Source organism: Corvus kubaryi, unplaced genomic scaffold, assembly GCF_017639235.1.
Source record: "Corvus kubaryi isolate FWS band 111438036 unplaced genomic scaffold, C.kubaryi_AGA036_p1.0 134, whole genome shotgun sequence".
Lineage (NCBI taxonomy): Eukaryota > Metazoa > Chordata > Aves > Passeriformes > Corvidae > Corvus > Corvus kubaryi.
This window is the reverse complement of record NW_024580668.1, coordinates 9,037,279-9,055,072: the sequence shown is the minus strand read 5'-3', so window position 1 is coordinate 9,055,072 and position 17,794 is coordinate 9,037,279. Positions and strand designations below refer to the sequence as shown.

Genomic DNA, 17,794 nt, shown 5'->3' with positions numbered 1-17,794 from the left:
CCGCGCCGCCTCAGCGCGGCCCCGCCGCCGCCAAGACGCCGCGGGCCGTGCTCCGAGTGAAGAATGGGGCGGCCAAGCTCGCCAAGCCGCCCGCGGCCGCGGGCGAGACCCCCGGCGGCGCCCCCGGACCCGGGCTCTTCATGGAGCGGTCGCAGAGCCGCCTCAGCCTCTCCGCCTCCTTCGAGGCCCTGGCCATCTACTTCCCCTGCATGAACAGCTTCGACGAGGAGGACGCGGGTACGGGGGCCCGGAGCAGGGGCGCTCGGGGCGGTGGTTCCCGGGGTTCTGTGTCCGTCCGCCGTGGGCGATGGGGGCAGGCGAGGGTGGGTGTGCAGCGCGTCAGCGCTACCCCCGACCCCGCCGTGGGTTTGGGGGCCGGGGGCTCATCCCCGGGGGTGTGCGAGGGGTGCCGGGGACTGCAGGGCTGGCGAAGGGACGCGTGTGCCTGCGGAGGTTAAAAGTGGGAACGTGTTCCAGCGGTGAAACACGCACCGGCTGCTAATCGATAGGAAACACGGGTTATTTGCAAATGGAGCGGCTCACGCTCCATCCTCCTCTGTGTGAATGAAGGGCAGCGCTCAGGGAAAAGGCGTCCATTCTGCCGGGTGGTGTGTCCACTCTGGTTTATCCACCGTGAACTCTCGGGCTCATTGTTCCCAGGGGTTGTTAGCGCCGTACACCGTAGTGCTTTTGGAGAGAGGAATAAAGGGATTCAGTTTAAAGGAGGGCAAAGTAAATCCCAAACCAGAAGCCTTTCAGAATGGATGCAGTGATTTTTTGCCGGCGTCAGAAAGACCTTTCCGGCCTCTAACAGTTGGCGGCAGTCATAAAATGAGACCAAGCTTAAAGAAGAGGGGCACTGGTAGGGAAAAGTAGGAAAGATACTGGGTTGAACGGGAGAGGGAGGATGGTGGGTGCTGGAGAAGGTGCTGGGAGTAGAGGGCAGCGCAGCCGCTGCGTGGGTAGGGAGGGCGTGCGTGGGAGTGGATGGAGAGCGATCGGAGAGCACTCTGTCCATTCCCAGTGGCTCTTTGGTAATTGAGGGGTGTTTTTCTCAGTGCACACTGTACCAGAGACTGAACCTGTCAGTGAATCTTGTGAGTGGCAAATAATGAAAGTTGGTAACGAAGGTGTATTTTAACACTGACTGTCGTGGTCGCATCCCTCAAAATGCCGGCATGCTCCTTTGTCTAGTGGCTCATCCCAAGATGTGCAGATGCCAGCAGGAATACATTAGCCTGCCAGCTGCTACACCTGTAATGATGTTGTTTTTAAAGGAGTTGACGTAAGAATCAATTCATCATCTGTGTGATTAACCTAGACTTGTCATCAGCATCATGCAGGGGTGGCAGGCAGAGGATTGTCTCTTCCAACAGATGTAGTTTTTAAAAATTCTGTGTAAAAATTTTGCTGATGATTTATTTGCACTTCAGATTTGGTTTGAATGCTGAGGAGCGTACAAGAATGATGGGAGCTTTGGGAAGTCTCAGCGCTGTTGCTTCAGGAATGATTGATAGTGAGACATGCTCAAGTATGAGAACCCAACACAATGCCTGGGACAGCATTTCATTCCCTGGTGTCCAACTGCTCCTGCTTGAGCAGGGTGATGGTTTAGGTGAATGCTTTCTCTTCCAGTGCTTAAAAAAACGCTTTTGCACTGAATTTTATTTATTCAACACTTAGTGAATGTTCATGCATGAATGTTAATCAGCTGCTCTTCATACAACACAAGTACTTGTCCCTGAATTAAATAAATCTACAATTAAGACCTCATTCTCCGGCAGCTTATTAGCAGATCTTGCCTGTGTGAGTTGTCTCGTTAGTGAAGCTGCTCAGGGTGGGTTCAGTGCAATGGGGATGTTGCAGTGTTGCTCCTGTATTTTGTGCCTGTGTGCGCACATGTGAGCAACCAGCCAGGAAGAACGTGTGCTGCTTTCTATTTCTGGTGTTAAAACTACAAGTGCATAATTTTCTCAAGCAAATAGATGTCATGAAAGAGAAATTATAAGAGAAATGCTGAAATTCTGCCAGATAAGATTCTATATTATTCAAACCCATGCATGCTTCTGAAATTGTGAGAGATTCTTACCAGTTAGGGTGGCAGCATGATTTCTGTCAAAAAAATAGCTCTCGATAGCTCATTCAGGGAGATGAATACTGCACTTGGCAAGATATCCTCTGTAGGAGATGGCAGAAAAAAATGAAATTGATCCCAGGAGCATTGACAAAATAAACAATCCTATTTCAAACAGACACATCATCCATTTTGTCTGAAGCTGAGAACCACATCTTTAAGAGAATAGTCATCCTACGGAAAAAGGAGAAGAGCTGATAAATGGCCAAGCTTAAAGGAAACTTGACGTTTTCCTCTGAAGGAGGAAAACAGTCTAATGATTGTTTAAATCAACAAACAAGAAAAATTTCTGAGGTCTTACATTTAAGTTACTATGGGTGGGTCATATCAAAGGAGCGTGAAAGGAAATTTACAGATGTGTGCTGAGAGCCGTGGACACATTTGAGCAGTGGTAACAATACCTCTGACTTCCAGAATTTCACCCATTTAGTCTGGAAGAATGGCTCTGCTTTTGAAAAATACAGAATACATTTTTACTTAGATGCTGTTTCCTTTTCTGCCATTTCCCTTTTGTTCTTCTTTGCTGTCTACCTTGTGGACATAAGGTGAAAAGACTCTTCTCATCTTCCACAGTTCCTTTGCCTGCTACACCTGCACTGTGTCGTCTGGACTGAGTTCTGGGCAGTGAACTGGGTGCAGATGATCTCTTAGTGTGCAGAAGGAGGCAGCCAGTGGAGGCAGGAGAGCAACAGGGCTCGGAGCAAGAGACAGGATCACATTCGAGTGCTTCCAGAGCATGAGGGTTTCAGATTCCTCATGTCCGTGTGTCTCTCCAAAGAGGCAGATGTGGTCTTCAGTGTTCTAATACCCTTTTCATTCCTCAGCTGCGTCTACAAAGAAGATGCTGTGAGCAAACACGGAGCTTTGTTCGCCAGGAAGTTGCAGTGGGGCTTTGAAATAGCCAAAATGACTGTCTGCACTCAGCAGTTCAAGGACTCGGGGTTAACAACTCTTTTGATCTCAGCATGGTAATGTTTCTGGCCTTCCTGCTGGCTGAGTGCCACTGTTTTTGCTCCACTGAGGTCCCCAGCAATGTCAGTGAAGTTTAAGGATTTTTAAACTGCAGTTATTATCAGAATAATTGTTGGTTTAACTTATGCAAATGTCTATCCTACATTTCAGTTGTGGAGCAGTAGAGTAAGAAGAGGTAAAAGTCAGTCATGCACTCTTTGTGGGCACATGTCTAGAATGCGTGTTTCTAACACAAATCTTGTGAACACAAATCTTAGCTGTTCTGAGGATCTGCCATACGCTTGGTCTTGGCTGGAATCAGCCGTTTGGAATGCTGATAATCCTGTGCGAACGTATCAGAAGGAACCAAACTGCCGAGGACTGAACTGCCAAGTGGCAAGTGCATGTGGGTTAATAACAGGATCCATGATGACTGTGGGCACCTGCCTTGTAGGCAGCTTGTGGTGCACCTGGGTGCAGCTCATCATTAAAACTGTGCGAATGGGGTGTATGAAATCCCCCTTTGACTGGCAGTGGCCTTAGCACAGCCCTCCCCAGTCCAGGATGAAGGTCATCCTTAAGGTTAGCGGGGCTGTGTTTGCTGGTGTGGAGGAGCATGAAGTTTGGAAACCTGGCTAAAGCAGAACAGAAAGTAAGGATTTTGCGGAGTAACAGGAACTGACTGGGAGCTGCACATACAGAACAAGCAAGCTTTGGGCAGGAGAGAGGACGTGGTCTGAGTAGCTGGGACAGTCGGTGTAACAGTGGTGAATCCACTGGGAGTTGCTGGGAAGTCAAAAGCCGTGCTCAGCTCTGGAGAGGTGAGAGCTTCCAGACGAGTGTACTCCAGAGGACAAGAACTGCACCTTAAGAAAGACAGGTAGGGAAATGCGAAAAATCACTGGAAAGGATGGGGTTTCCTTTCCTATGCCTAAACTGCAGCACTTCTTGGGTCTGGGTGTGTGCTCCAGCTGTGCTGTGGCTCAGCTGGGTGAGACACTGTAATGCACCAGCTCCTTTCATGCTAATCCTGGTTTTCTTGGGAAGGACACCTGCTGGCACTGGCAGAAGGCATCTGAGGCATGCCCTCACAGGGATGCAGATTTGGATGTTTGGAGCTGTAGCTGTGGGTCACACTGCGAATGAAGCTACCCTGGAATCCAGATCCAGCTTGAGCATCTGCACAAGGGGAAACGCCTGTTCCTTACACACACAAGTGTGAAGAGCAGGGCTGCTCTGGTCAGGAAGCAGGGGAAGGTACAGAGCAGCTGTGAGGGACTTGTAAGGGTCCTCTCTTTGATTGGGACCTCAGCACAGGGACTGTCCAGCTTGGCAGACCCCTGCCCTGGCTGCAAGACAGGAGAATCAAATCGTGTCTCAGCCAGCTGGAACCAAGTGTCTGGCAGAGAGAAAATGGTTTCCAAAGTCAAAATGTCTCCTAGATACTGACAGTAAGCCTTCCTCGTGTCAGCTGCTCATTCAGAAAAGAGTTGAATTAGAGATAAAATTCAGCCCAGGCTGCTGCTTTCACACACTATAAAGTACTGGCAGAGGCACTGTGTTACGATCAATTGCTTTGAAGAGCAAGTATGTGAAATATTAATTTAATGGATTGATAAAAACATTTAAACTATTGGGGTGTAAGAATGGGCTGTGGATATTCAGGCTAATATTCTTTTGTTTGGGTTTTACCTATTGAACTTCCTCATAATTTTAAACACTGACCTTCTCTATAATTTCAAACATTAAAGCGTTACAAAGCTATTAAATAGAGAGAGCCACTGTGTGTGTTTTCACGTTGCCATGGATATTTCTCAGTTGCAGCACTGTATTGGGGTACATATGGTTTAAAAGAAAATTATGATTCAGGACTTAACTACTCCATTTTTACGTTTTTAAAAAAATATAGCCCAAGTGTGTTAAGTCCTTTTCGTGCTTACTTTGGTTTTGCTTCATCCAAAGTTACCTTTGGAGCTCTGTAAGCCTCTAACTGGTTTTGTTAGTTGTTCATGATGTAGGTAACCGTGCTCATGTGGCAAACATATAGGGAACAAGGGAAATTACTCCTCCATCTGGAATGTTAGCTATTTTTTAAATCAGTCTTTTATAAATGAAAGGATGCTTTATCCCTGTAACCCTCCAAAGATAGCTCTTAGAGCTCACCTGGCCATGCATTACCCCAGGGGTGCCAGCTCTCTTAGCTGGTGCAGGAGGCAGCAAAATCCAGGGCTTTTCTCTTTTCTTGCACAGTAAGGAGTGTATCTTTGTCTGTAGGCTATCCTAGTGATTGTAAGAAATGCATCTCTCCCTGCTGGGCACATTCTAGCTCTTGGTAAACGTGTTTGTTCCATAAATGGATTAAGTTGAAATAAAAAATGAGAACAATTCTAGAAGAGCTGATGTCAAATCAATCATCAGAGGGAAGTGTATGAAAGGGACCAATGGCCTGGAAGAAGATGCTGTGGATATTACCTACAGAAGCTGGTGATCCCAGACCTGGTTATGAGTTAATCCAATCCTAAATACAGTGACTGATTCTTACACCATGGGTCATTCTTACCCACCTGGTCAGGGTAGAGCTGAACAATCCATGCTGTCCCTTACCTGCCCTGTGCACTGGAGGTAGCTTTCTGCTCTCAGGCCCTGCTGCTGCTGCACGGGTGATCAGAGGACCACAGGTACAGACAGCAGGTTTTGTCTCTTGTGGCCATGGGAGACTGGAGCGGAGCAGGAGCCCTGAGAATGAGTCAGCACTAGGAACAAGGGATTCGAAACCTTGTCCTTGTTTGTGTTGCTCTTGGTGTTGTGGCTGCACGTGAGAGCTGTGGTCCTGGGCCAGGTTCATGCTGTGCCTGTAGAAATGCAAAGCAAAATGTCAGCGTCAGTCCCAGGGCGCTCGTGGTCTGTGGCAGAACCCAACAGATGGGGACCGTGGGACAGATGGGCAAGCGCGGGGAAGGGTGACGTGGCATCGGTCAGCGCTCAGCGTGGCAGCCTGCCTTCCTGGGCCACCAGCTGCTTCCCACTCCTGCCTCCCATGGGCTGTCCTGCGGAGTCCTCCAGCACGCCCCAACCTGGAGCATCCACCTGTGCCTCGTGCTGAATTGTTATAAACACTGATGTAAGGTGGGGGGAAGAGCGGTAGCTGCTAGCCCAGGGATCTCAAGCAATGTGCCACAAAGTGCTGCGTAGAAGTTTCTTTGGTGGGCGTCTGGGTGTGGGTTTACAGGGAAGAGGGGATGTGGATGAGGTTGTGGGCTGTGGTGGCTCTGTGCTGTCCCCTCAGCTTTTGCAGCACACACATGCAGCCATGGAGAGCTCAGTGTTGTCTCCTTCCCTCGAAGATGGCCTGACCTGCGTTACAGATACTCAGAGAGTGATGCTGAGTTCCAGCCATGTGTGCAGGAGTTGTTGAGGGTGGGTTATATGTGACCCCTGCCAGCCACAGGAAAAGGATATCTCATTCTCTTATTCTGCTGTCACCTAGTTTCCGAGTAGAAGAATCTGTCCCTGGAAAGCTTTCTATCCAGGAGACACTGTTTTCTTACTGCTTCTATTTCATGTGCAGTTAATTCTAATGCAACATTTATTAATTCAAAAGCACTCTGTTCTCCAGGCAAAAAAAAGTTATCTTTGCTCTGTCAGATTCTTGCATCAGGACAAGTTGTGAAATGCTGTAACTACTTTGCTTCAATATTTCTGTTTGACAGAATGTGTGGATCTGCTTTGTGTAGGGAAGAATTAAGTTTGATTGGAGTAGTTGTTTTTAGGAATAATTTATCCGTGCAATTGTTTTCTGAAGCGCTATTTGCTTATATTTGAATGCCTTCAGTTAGATTAGAAATGTGAACAATTTAATTTAGGAAATGGTCTGCAAGTCATTGATGGTTTTAGTGGGGCAGTGAGACCTGACTCACTCAAGACTCTCAGCTCTGCCGTCTCCTCCTCTCTCCCACAGACATCTGCTGAGAAGCACCGTTAGCATATTTGAATAAGGATTTCTGCTCCTCTGTGGAAGTGTTCAACACATTTTGAATATCCCATCTATCCAAATGATGTTCCTTTGAGGTTTGGATTTATTTTCTGGGAGAATGCTATACTATGTGGCAACACGTGTCACGATAGGGGTTCTGCAACACAATGAGCCACAGTTGTGCCATTGCTTAAATCATCTGCTGATGACACACAAATTAGGCACTCTCTGCTTTCTGTCAAACCATGCTTGCCTTGAAATCTGCATTTAAGTTATATCTTTGGCTTTGCTTTTGCAAAACAGCACGCTTGTAAAGGCTGGGAAGCCCTGGTACAGCCTCACCACAGAGGGGTACAGTAAGCTCTGTAGCCCTACCTTTTAGTCAAATCCAGCCACAGTTAAATCACTGAGATGGATAATGTTCCACTGTCATGCCATCAGGGTGTTATATCAGCTTTGTCCAAAACACAAAGCACTCATACAGCCTTGCAGAAGCCAGTGTAAAATGTCTGAGTGCTCAACAACTTGGAGAGTACACCGTGTACAGAGGTAAATGTCACATTTTTCTCAAAACTGTTTTATGACTAAGAGGAACTTAAGCTATTGTCTGTGTCCTTATTCTTGCAAATGTAGAGGTAGAGGGGTTGCTTGTATCTGTTCCCCAAGTAACTAATCTGTTCCTAATCAGAAGGATAGTTTACCCTAAAATTTAGCTTAAATCCGAATGGAAATACCAGATTGCCATTGCATTGCTCCCAGCAAAATGGGAAGCCATTGATCACTGCTCTCCTCAAAGCAGCTCTTCTCATTGCAAAACTGTTCCTCGTTGAGCTGATAATTCCAAGTCAGGAAATGACTGTAATGACAGCCATTGCTGCCTGGCCTCCCTCTCCCTCCTTTTGCTTTTTGGTCCAAGGAAACACGATGGATGGTTTTGTTTTTGTTGGGTGGTTGTTTACTGTTTGTTGGTTTGGGTTTTTTTTTTTTGTGTAGAGCAGTTTTCCAAGTGTCCTGTTGGCCTTCTTGCTGGACTCAGGATGGTGTAGGAGGAGCAGTGTGGTTGCTGTCTGGCCCTGGTTGCTGTCTGGCCCCCTGCAGTGGGGAGTATCTGTTTCCCACACTTTGTGTGCAGTATTCCTGTAAATACACACTCTTGCTTTGCAAGAGTGTCCCTGCTCCTGGCTAACTCAGGGTATGATCCATGCTGTTTTCCAGATCATTCCCTGCACGAGTGCTGCTTGGCTATTCATTCCCTTTCTGGCATTCGTATGTTTAATTTTTTCAATGCTCTGAAGTTACTACTTTTTACATGTGCCTTCAGTGATTTTCCTTGTATTGCTTTGGAGGATTGAGCTATTTTATCCCGTGGGTATTGGCCTGAAATCAGTATCTGTTGTTTAGCAAGACCTGTGCTTATGGGATATTTGTTGCATTGGGAGGTGGGGTAAATGTCTGTGAAAAAAGGTCCTTTATCCCCTGGGCTCCAGGAATACAGCACTGGTTATGGTTAATTTTGGGAGCTGGAGGAGATGCTCTCTAACTGAGGATCCAGTAACTGGGCAAAGTGCAGCATCCTTGAAAACATTTGCTTTCAAGGGTGCTTTTTGGGTGTCATTCACAGTTAGTAGCTGGAATGAGGATTATAGTGGTTCTTCCTGTGCTTCACATTGGTGACGTCTGATTTAAGAGATTATAGTCTCTCTCCCCAAGGAACACATGGTTGTGTCCCTGTCTGGAGCTGGCCATCCTCTGAGGAGCAGCAGCTCAGCTGTTGGTGGGGTCAGACTTGCAGAATGACCCACCTTAGCAAGGAAGCAGCAGTGTCACCAAGGGACAGGAGTGTGGGCACAGGCTGCCCCTCGCTCAGCTCCCTGGGCAATATGGATGAGGCTGACATTTCCCAGTGGTGACAGTTTCCCAGTGGTGTGGGACTTGTGCCAGCTGCCCACCAGCAGAATGCATATTTACAGTTAGCAGGGAATGTATCCTGCCATGTGGATGAAAAACATGTTAATTGTGTTGCAGCCAAGATGTCTAAGAAGATTAAGATTTTTTTTTTTTCCTGTTGTAAATCCAGCTCCTTGTTTAGCACTTCTCAGCATCCTGGGAGGATTGGGTGGGTGGGTGGTTTTTTTTTCGTTTTATTTTTGCTATTTACCTTTCCTTTCTTGTATTTTACACGTGTCATCACAGCTCCAGTGAAAAGTTAGGAAACCTTGACTCAAGATTTTAAGGTGTCTGCTTTATATCCATATTTGTGTTTTAATCAGATTGTCAGGAGAGAGGGAAGAAAAAAAAAAAAGAGAAGGCTTTTCCTTTCTAATGCCTGTTGGATTTCCAGCTGCTGTAGTTGATAAATTCCTGAAAGTATCGTAACTCGGACCCAGTAGCTTTCCCTGTCCCTTATGTTCAGGTTGTGCTGCTGTCCCTCTGGCTGAAGCCCTGCTGCCTGCTGCCCTGAGATCTCACCAGTAGCCTGTGAGATCAGAGCAACTGCTCTGCACCACTTCTGCAGAGCCCTTGCACATTTATAGCAGTTTGAATTAAATTTACAGTTCGGGTAGGCAGTGCTCCAGACTAACTTTTGAAGCTTGTCAGCATTCTGCTTTCCCCCAGATACCTCCAAACCAGAAGGAATTGCAGAAATTGCTGTCACAACCCACTGTTGCATTTCAGTGGTGAGTTTGCTACCAATTTTGGGTTGCCAAAAACCCAGGCATCTTTGTGGGGGTTGGTGCCCACACATCTGTGGATCACACAGCCCGCAGTGCATCCCCTCCAGATACGGGATTTTTGTTTCAATGTAAGTAAAGGGGAAAGGCTTAGATTGCATTATTTGATGTACCTTGAGATAAAAACAAGTATTCCGCCATCAGCATAGTTCTTACAAGAGTCAGTGCTTGTTTTAAATATTAAACGTGCAAAGTGGGGCTTTTTCAAAAATGTCTGTGAGTTTTGGTCTCTGGTATTTGTTGAAAGTGAATGGGATTTGGGGCTGTGTCTGCTTCTGGCAGTTCAGAAAATCACCCCACAGCTCTGCAAGTGTGGGGCTGAGACTACTGCTCTGGTTGTGCAAAGCCAGCTGGAGCAGAGGAGCAGACCCTCCCTGGGATTCTGCAATTCAAGGAAGTGATGGGGGAGCATTGAAAACACTGGTGTGGAAAGCAGGGCAAGCAGTGCCGAAAGTGGGCGTGCAGGCCAGCGCTCAGCCTGGCAGACAGCGCGTGTTAAATCAGGGTGATTTATGGAACAGTTTCTGTTAAAAGCTTCCTCGTGCACTTTAGGAAGCGGAGCTGCCAGATTGGTCAAACTCCAATGCCCAGACAGTTTGAATTGGCTGCCGGCTGCAGGAACAAGCGTGGCAAAACTCAAACAGCCGTTTCGTGCTGCCTTTGCAGGCTGCCACATCGGTGCTGCTGCTCGGAAAACAGACAGTGTCAAAATGTTACGTGGTATGAGGACATTGCCATGGCAACGTTAGCATCCCATGACACCCGTTCTCGTACTGCGGTGTCAGTGCATGCTGTCGTCGGTGCACTTTCCTCCTTCAGCTGGGGCCTTGAGGAATGCTGTGGTACGGATCGTATGGATTCCTTCAGTTATGGGGCTGAGGGTGGTATGGATCGTATGGATTCCTTCAGTTATGGGGCTGAGGATGGCAGAGACGCTCTCCCTGGGCTTTTGGGTGTCTTAAGGCAACGATTCCTTCTTCTAGCATAGCAACTCTCACATGATTTGGCTCAAAAGCACCTGGATTTGCTTTCTGCTGCACTGATGAAGCAGCTTTCCCTCCATCAGATGGTCGCTGCAGTAGCTGTGTCCTGCCTGGCATCAGAGGCACCCACACTCTCACAGGCAGCTCTGAGATCACTCAGTTTAGAAAGACACTCTGGTCTTGTTTTGGAACCAGTTCTTTCAGCCCAGAGAAAGCCTATTGCTGATGTCCATCTGCAGCCTGCAGTGGTCTGCTCCCTCCTCCCCTTCCTTAGCAGGAGCCATCAGCTGCCCTGGGCACTGTTGGCTGTGGGGCTGGTTTTGGACAGCAGCCTCACACCTTTGGGTGCAGTTTCCTTCATGGCTACCTGGAGGTTTCATCATGTTTTGATCAATGTTTTTGGCCTGCCTAAAAATATTTCAGTTTTTGCTGCTACCTCTGTGTCCCGCCAGGATTTTAAGTGTTCCCCGTGGTTTATTTTCCCCTTGTCTTCCTATATTTCTGTTTTTCCGCCAGGTGACATATTCCAAAATTAGCATCATGGGTTTTTTTTCACATATGTTTATTGGCTCTTTTCCCTTGGCATAGGGAAGGCTGTTCTCAATATAAGCTAGAGCCTTGGCAAGAAATAAAGGTGGAGATGTTTCCTGTATGGCAGCCTGTGGACCTTCCACCAGTGCACGTTTCTCACTTCTGCTTGGTACTTTGTAAGAGCAGGAGAGAGACCTGGGGTTAGTTATTGTGCATGTGAGGATTCTGAAAATGGCATGGGCAAGGAGATGCTTAACTAAGGATTTGCGTACCCAGTGATGCAGGCTGTGGATGTGCAATTCAAGCTATGTGGGTACACAACAAAGCTATTTTTCACAGTGGTGCTACAGCATAAAGGGATCATCTATGATAAAATCCAGAGCTTGTGATCTTCACATCTGGTCTAAAGGGTCCGAGAAGTGTAAATGTAAGGCTTGAGAAGGTACCTGGTGGGGCTGGGGGAAGGAGCAGAACTTGATTTTTCAATCATATCTGTTTGTCAGAACCCACTTCTGAACTGTTTCACCACAGTAATTCTCAGCTCTCCCATTCTGCCCAGTGCTCTGCTTTGAGTTGTGCCAGAGTCCCAAGTTACCATTCTAAAAACTTGTTTTTCATCTGTTTCCACTGAATTCCTGGCATCTGCCTAGTAACAGGAGTAGGTCTGTTCCTGTGACCTGGCTGCTCAGTCTGTGCAGAAACGCTTTTACTGCTCCTGCACAGGAGACGCTGCTATGTCCTAAACTCAGTTTTTCCCAAGAGCCAATCCAAGTGCCTCTAAACCTGGCATCGTGTGGGCCCTATTTCAATATTTTTCTATTTCTGTCTCAGTACTGCCTGGCTTACCTACTAAAACACTCTGTGAAATATTGCATGGTTGGTTGAGGCAAAATCTGGCTTGTCGCTCTAGGAATAATACCAGGCAAATTATCCACAGTCCATTTTATGTGGTGACTTTGACTGTTTTCACAGCCTGTTCACTGCAGCTGTCTGCTTTACAAAGGCAGCAAGCTTGTTGGACACATTGGCTGTAAAAATCAGGAAGTCTTATTTCAGGCCATAATTTTGTTTAATTTCCTGAAATCTAGAAAGCATATTTTCTAAAACATCTTTGCTCTGGAGCTCGAAGGCTGGGTGTCCAGAGATTACCCCTACAGGGTACTACCTGCATGAAAAATGTTGGTGGGAGGGTTGAATCCTGAAGCAGGAAAAATGTGATGGTCTGAAAATGTTTCACTGAGCAAAATATTAATAACTTCACAGACTTATGCCAGTTTTGTTAAGAATGTGCTTTTATATACAAGCTGACCAAGACAGGAGTGTTCTGTGAATGTCAGTTACGCAAATTAGAGCAGCATTTGGTGTTTGATACTCAGATAATGGTTCGAAAACTGGATTTTGCCTGCTTTAATGCTAAACTACTATGTCAGGAAAGATTATCAGCCTTTTATTTTGGCTTACAAGGAAGAAAAAAAAAGGCTTAACATCTTGATACAAGTACATCTTGGAGGGTTTAGACATTGTAAAAGATTTGGTGACCTGTTCTTTTGACCTCTTCTAGTCATCAGATTTGAGAGGAAATTGCAGTCAAAAGTGAACATTTTAAACCTTGCTGATCTGAGTGGTCTAATAGTCAACCTGTTCTTTCCTCTTGACATTCCTGTGCTCAGTTCTTCAGACCTGCAGGTGTTCAGTCCACTAAGGCTGCAGTGCAGAAAGGGGGAAAGAGCTGCAGAACTAGGACAGACTTGGAGTATATTTAACAATGTTCTATTTCGATGTGACAACAGCTATCGAACACCTACAAGATTGCAAACTGTGATTCACTTGGAAGCTGATATAACTGATGTCACGTTGTATTAATAGCTACAGAATTGTAACTGCTTTTAGCAGTGAGATTCATTAACAGCCTCTACAAACACTCTTGACAATCAGTTGAAAACCTGAAAATATTAGGTGTATATAAAAATGGATTATGCCATAAAGGAACCTCCCTGTGCTGCCAAGTGTGTTTACAAATGCAAGTTCTTGAGAGTGTTATGCATAATAATTCCTCTTCATCACTTTTGGTAGGTCTTAGTGATAGCAAAAGGTGTTTGAGGACTGATCTACACTCTAATTTAATTAGGAGGTGCTGATCTAATGGGGTTACACAATGTGAGTGTATTTGGGGATTATGGTGTCCATGACATTTTCCTTGGCACATAGAAGCTGCGCAATCTTCCTGTGATGTCTTGGAAGGTGTTTGTTCCTTCACTTGTTTTAGCTGCACATTTTGGCTTCAATGGGTGTGGCAAACCATGCCTAGACAGAATTCTCCAAGGTGTACCAAGTGCAGGGAGTTCTGCTCCCCTCTGAGCCTTGCATGCTTTCCCTCTGTGTGGGTTGATAGCTATGTCTGAGGAGATGGGCATGGAAGAGAAAGAAGTGTTCAGTTCTTCCTATTTTTGAAGATACTGAATTAGTAGCTAACAATGATGGCGTGTAAGGGTCCTCTCCAGCCTCTGTTAACTCTCCTCTGGGCTGAATGAGTTGGTTGCACTTTCAGGCTCTTAGTAAAGTTGTCTCTTCATTACATACATGTGGTTTTAAGGTTTGCATCCCCAGCATGATAGGTCAGGACGTGGTTGTAGAAGTGAAATGAAGACTGAGATTCAAGAGAGGAAGTGTTCAGGGTGGCATTTGCTCAGTGTCAAGTTGTGTAGTCAGTCTTGTCACTGGAAGTGAATGTGTGGACAGGTAAAGCTGGGCTGACATTTCCAATGCTCTGGGTATTTCTGAGAGTTGTTCCATCACAGTTGGCCACCTACTTCCCTCAGTTCCTTCTTTCCCATATATATCACAGTACTTCTCTTCCTTTTGGGCATGAATTATTCCCTTTTCTTTAAGTTTTCAGGTGATGTCTGCTCTGTCTCATTCATCTGTCACCAGGTTTTGGCATCTCTCATTTGGATGTGACCTTACTTTTGGGGGCCTGTGACTCTTAGGGTGTTGTGTGATGACTTCTGGAGATGGAGTCTTCTGAGACTGGTAGGAAAGGTTGGCTCAGGACACAGCAAAATTGCAAATAACAGTCCTTTGAAAACAGTACTGTCTGCTAAGGAAGCAAAATTCCGTATTTTGAGAAGATGAAAACCCTAGGCCTATTCTTTCCTTTTTCATTGTTCTTTTTTACAAGGTTAGAAATCTTGGGTTTGAGTCCATCGTTAAATGGTCATTCACCCTTCCTCCCTAGAGTTACAGGCAGCTGTCCAGATAATTAAGTACAATTGATCATCTTCCAGTAACACTGTTTATATTTTAAATATCTCAATAGCAGAAGATTCCTTGGGCACATAACACAGCAAGTAATCAAACCACGTCTGGCTCAACGTGTCTGTTGAAACAGCCTACGACAGTTAAGGAGTGTAATTAGCAAGACACATAGAATGGGATTGAAAAAAGATGTGAAAATAAGCAGAAGGATTTGAAAAGGATTAAGAGAGTAAATGACAAACCAGTAGTTAAATGGTGCATGATTAATGACTATAGAAGTAAAAGGTTGACTAAATATTGTGACTCCGTAATGGCTGCCCCAAAGAAATAGAAAAATAGTCTGTTTGAAAGAATCCAGACCTGGATTTATATTGACACATATGCTGACTCTGGGTTTAGACCTGTTTCTTAGACTTGGTTTAGGTGATAATCCTCTGAGATGCTTTCCTGGTTGACTTGATGACCTGGGATTCCTCTTCCATCTTTAATAGTAATGATCAGCTTCAAGATGTCATGTACTCCAGTGAAAGGCTGAATCCTCTTCTGAGCTATGGTACAGATGGACGGGACTGGCAGTTTGCAACATGTCAGTAAAGCTGTTCCGAGGAAAATCAGGCTCTGTGTTCAGTAGCTCGCAGCTTACAAAGTTTAGTTTTGAGCACTGAATTGCTTTGATTTCAATAATTCATCTCCCTCCAACTGCTTTATTGTCATTTGATTTATTAGTGAGTTGGCTTGGACGCTGTCCTAGTGCTTTGTCACAGCTAAGTGAAAGTAAGGGTTGTGCTAAACACAGATTGTGTGAAAAATATACCATTTCCCTGGAGCTGGCCCCTGAGGGGCAGCGTGGTTAGGCTGGGTGTGCAAGAGCTGCAACTCCTGAACCTATGACCTCGTTATCAGTAGCCCTTCCCAACACTCATTCTCTCTCTCTCTCTTGCTGTAGAAGAACTTCAGAGCATGCTTTCTTTTCTTTAGGAGTGGACTGTGATGGTTAATTAGATAATGTTTGTAGAGCAGTGTACAAAACCTGCCAAGGGTCACTGTCCTCACTGGTATTATTAGAGCTGGAGGAAGACTGCCAGAAGGTATTGATTACTTGGTAAAAATAAACCCTTCAAACTTCTTTGGGTTGTATTCATTACTGCTTTTTATCTCGGCATCCTGCAAACATTTCAGAGGGTGGATTTGTTTGCCAGAAGATCAAAACAAAATGTTGACAACTACTGGTGCCAATTTGTAGCCTCCCACGTGGGCGACATCAGAGGAATTTGTGCAGTGCTCTGGAAAGTCTTTCGAGGCTTTAAATCCCCTTGGATCCTGGAACTGTTGTTTGAGCAAAGCATCCAAGTGTCCTGGTGGGATAGCACATTGAGTATCAAGCATGAGAGGATCTCTTTGGGGCTTGTGAAACTGTATTGTGTATAGAAGCTTGTATATACTTCCTAAAGTTGACATTTTGATTTGTTTAGTGAAGTTTGTTGATTAATTGTGTAAAGCTGAGTGTTGCAGGGTGCAATGGGTGCTGTTGAGAGCGCTGTGTCTGGCTGGTGGGAAGGGCTCAGTGCCCTCTGTGTTTTCTAGTTCATCTCTTAGCCACGGTTTACACTTCTCACACACCTCACCATGGAAAACAAAATGTCACACTTTGAATTCATTAAGCAGCTGTGACTGTTGAAAGGGAAAGCTGTTCCATATGACAGTAAAACACGGGGAAAAGTCATGTATCTGTAGCAGAAGATACATGAGAAAGACAAATACTGTGTAATGTTCAGAAGGTCCAAGTCATGCTTCATAAAGGGAAATTTCTAAGGAGAAGGGATACAACAGGAGGACAATTCAATCAGGAATATGGCTTGTGGGGTACAAGGAGGATGTACTACTCATTCATGGATCCAGAGGACTAGAATTCAGTAGTGACTTCAAGTGTGGCCTTGCCGTTTCTCGGGTGGAAATATGCAGCTGGAGCAGAAGCAAAATGTTACATCTTTCTCCGAAACAGGCCAAGGACAAAGCACAGACCTCCAAACATCTGCACATGTTCTGACCTAAAAATTGCTTCAGCAGGGAGACTAAACCAGGCTTTGGTGGAGACTGCGAAGTGCTTTCTGTGCATGTGTCAGACTTGCAAATGGATTCACTTTCATTATCACAAGTCCCCTTCGTGTTCGTTTCAAACCATTAAGTTCCTTTGAATGAATATTTGGGTAAATGGGAAGTTTTTAAGTGGACTGATGGTCATCCAGCAATCTTAAGAACTGACTTGTCATGGAGCAAAGGGCACGTCTTGTCAAAGCCAGCCAGTGGTGCTGGAAGGTCCAGTGCTGGCCTGGCCTGCCAAACTGCTTCTTCAGGCACAGAGCACCTGTTGGGGGGGTGCACTAACCAGTGATACTCTTTGGTAATCTTGAACAAGCACCAGCTGCTTTTCTTTTAAAACTCAGCGCAATTCATGAGCAAAGGAAGGGCAAGAACCATCAGCAGATGCTGTCAACTCACTCCCTCAGTGCTAGGTGCTCAGATTTGTTCTAGAAGTAACTGAGATGTGAGCAAGTCTTCCAGCTGCATAAAGTATGGGTGAAAATGGTTTTTAAAAAAAGGCAGATGACAGAATTAACATGTAACTGTATGGCTGGTGAAAGGGAAGAACGGTGCTAGTGCTGAGAAGTGGCAAAGAGGTTTCTGTTATTGAGATTTCTGTTATGGAAGTATGTCACAACCCATCAGTAACTTAAAGATGGAGAAAGGGTTATGGGAAATGGGACAGTAAATACCTGCCAGCACAATTTTAATGCTCTTTCAGTTGAGCTGTTTAAATGTAGTTGCCTATTTGAGGAAGCCACTGAATATAGATTTTAATGCTTTTGCTGCTCGGTAGATTCTCATGTGGGCATTGCAAAATCATCCCTTATGGTCCAGACACGTGGGGAGTTAGACATGAGCATGTTGAGCAAGAGAGGATCAGCTCTGCAAGGTGGGACAGGGCTTGCACTGGTGGTCTGGGCACACAGACTGTGCAGGGCATCCAGTCTACACAAACTATAGAGGAGGAGAACTTGGAAGCAGCTTAAAATGCATGGGAAGCTACTGCAGTCTGAGGACTGTGATCTGACTTGTGGCAAAATGGAAGGAGTAAGAGATTTTTGTGTCTGTCAAGGTATTTGGAGAAAGTCAGGGAGATGGCAAGGTTTCTTAGGATGCTTGTTCAGGATGCTGACCCGGCTTCCACTGCCTT

At 45.7% G+C, this 17,794-nt stretch overlaps 1 protein-coding gene across 1 annotated transcript in view; it reads left to right on the top strand.

Annotated features, from left to right (window-relative positions):
• The first annotated feature begins 6 nt into the window (after positions 1 to 6).
• RIMS4 (regulating synaptic membrane exocytosis 4) overlaps positions 7 to 17,794 on the top strand; it is a 55,440-nt gene continuing 37,652 nt past the window's right edge. Inside the window, exon 1 of the mRNA XM_042049949.1 lies at positions 7 to 237. Within this exon, the coding sequence (XP_041905883.1) occupies positions 141 to 237 (97 nt within the window). The 5' untranslated portion in view covers positions 7 to 140. The remainder of the gene's footprint in view (positions 238 to 17,794) is intronic.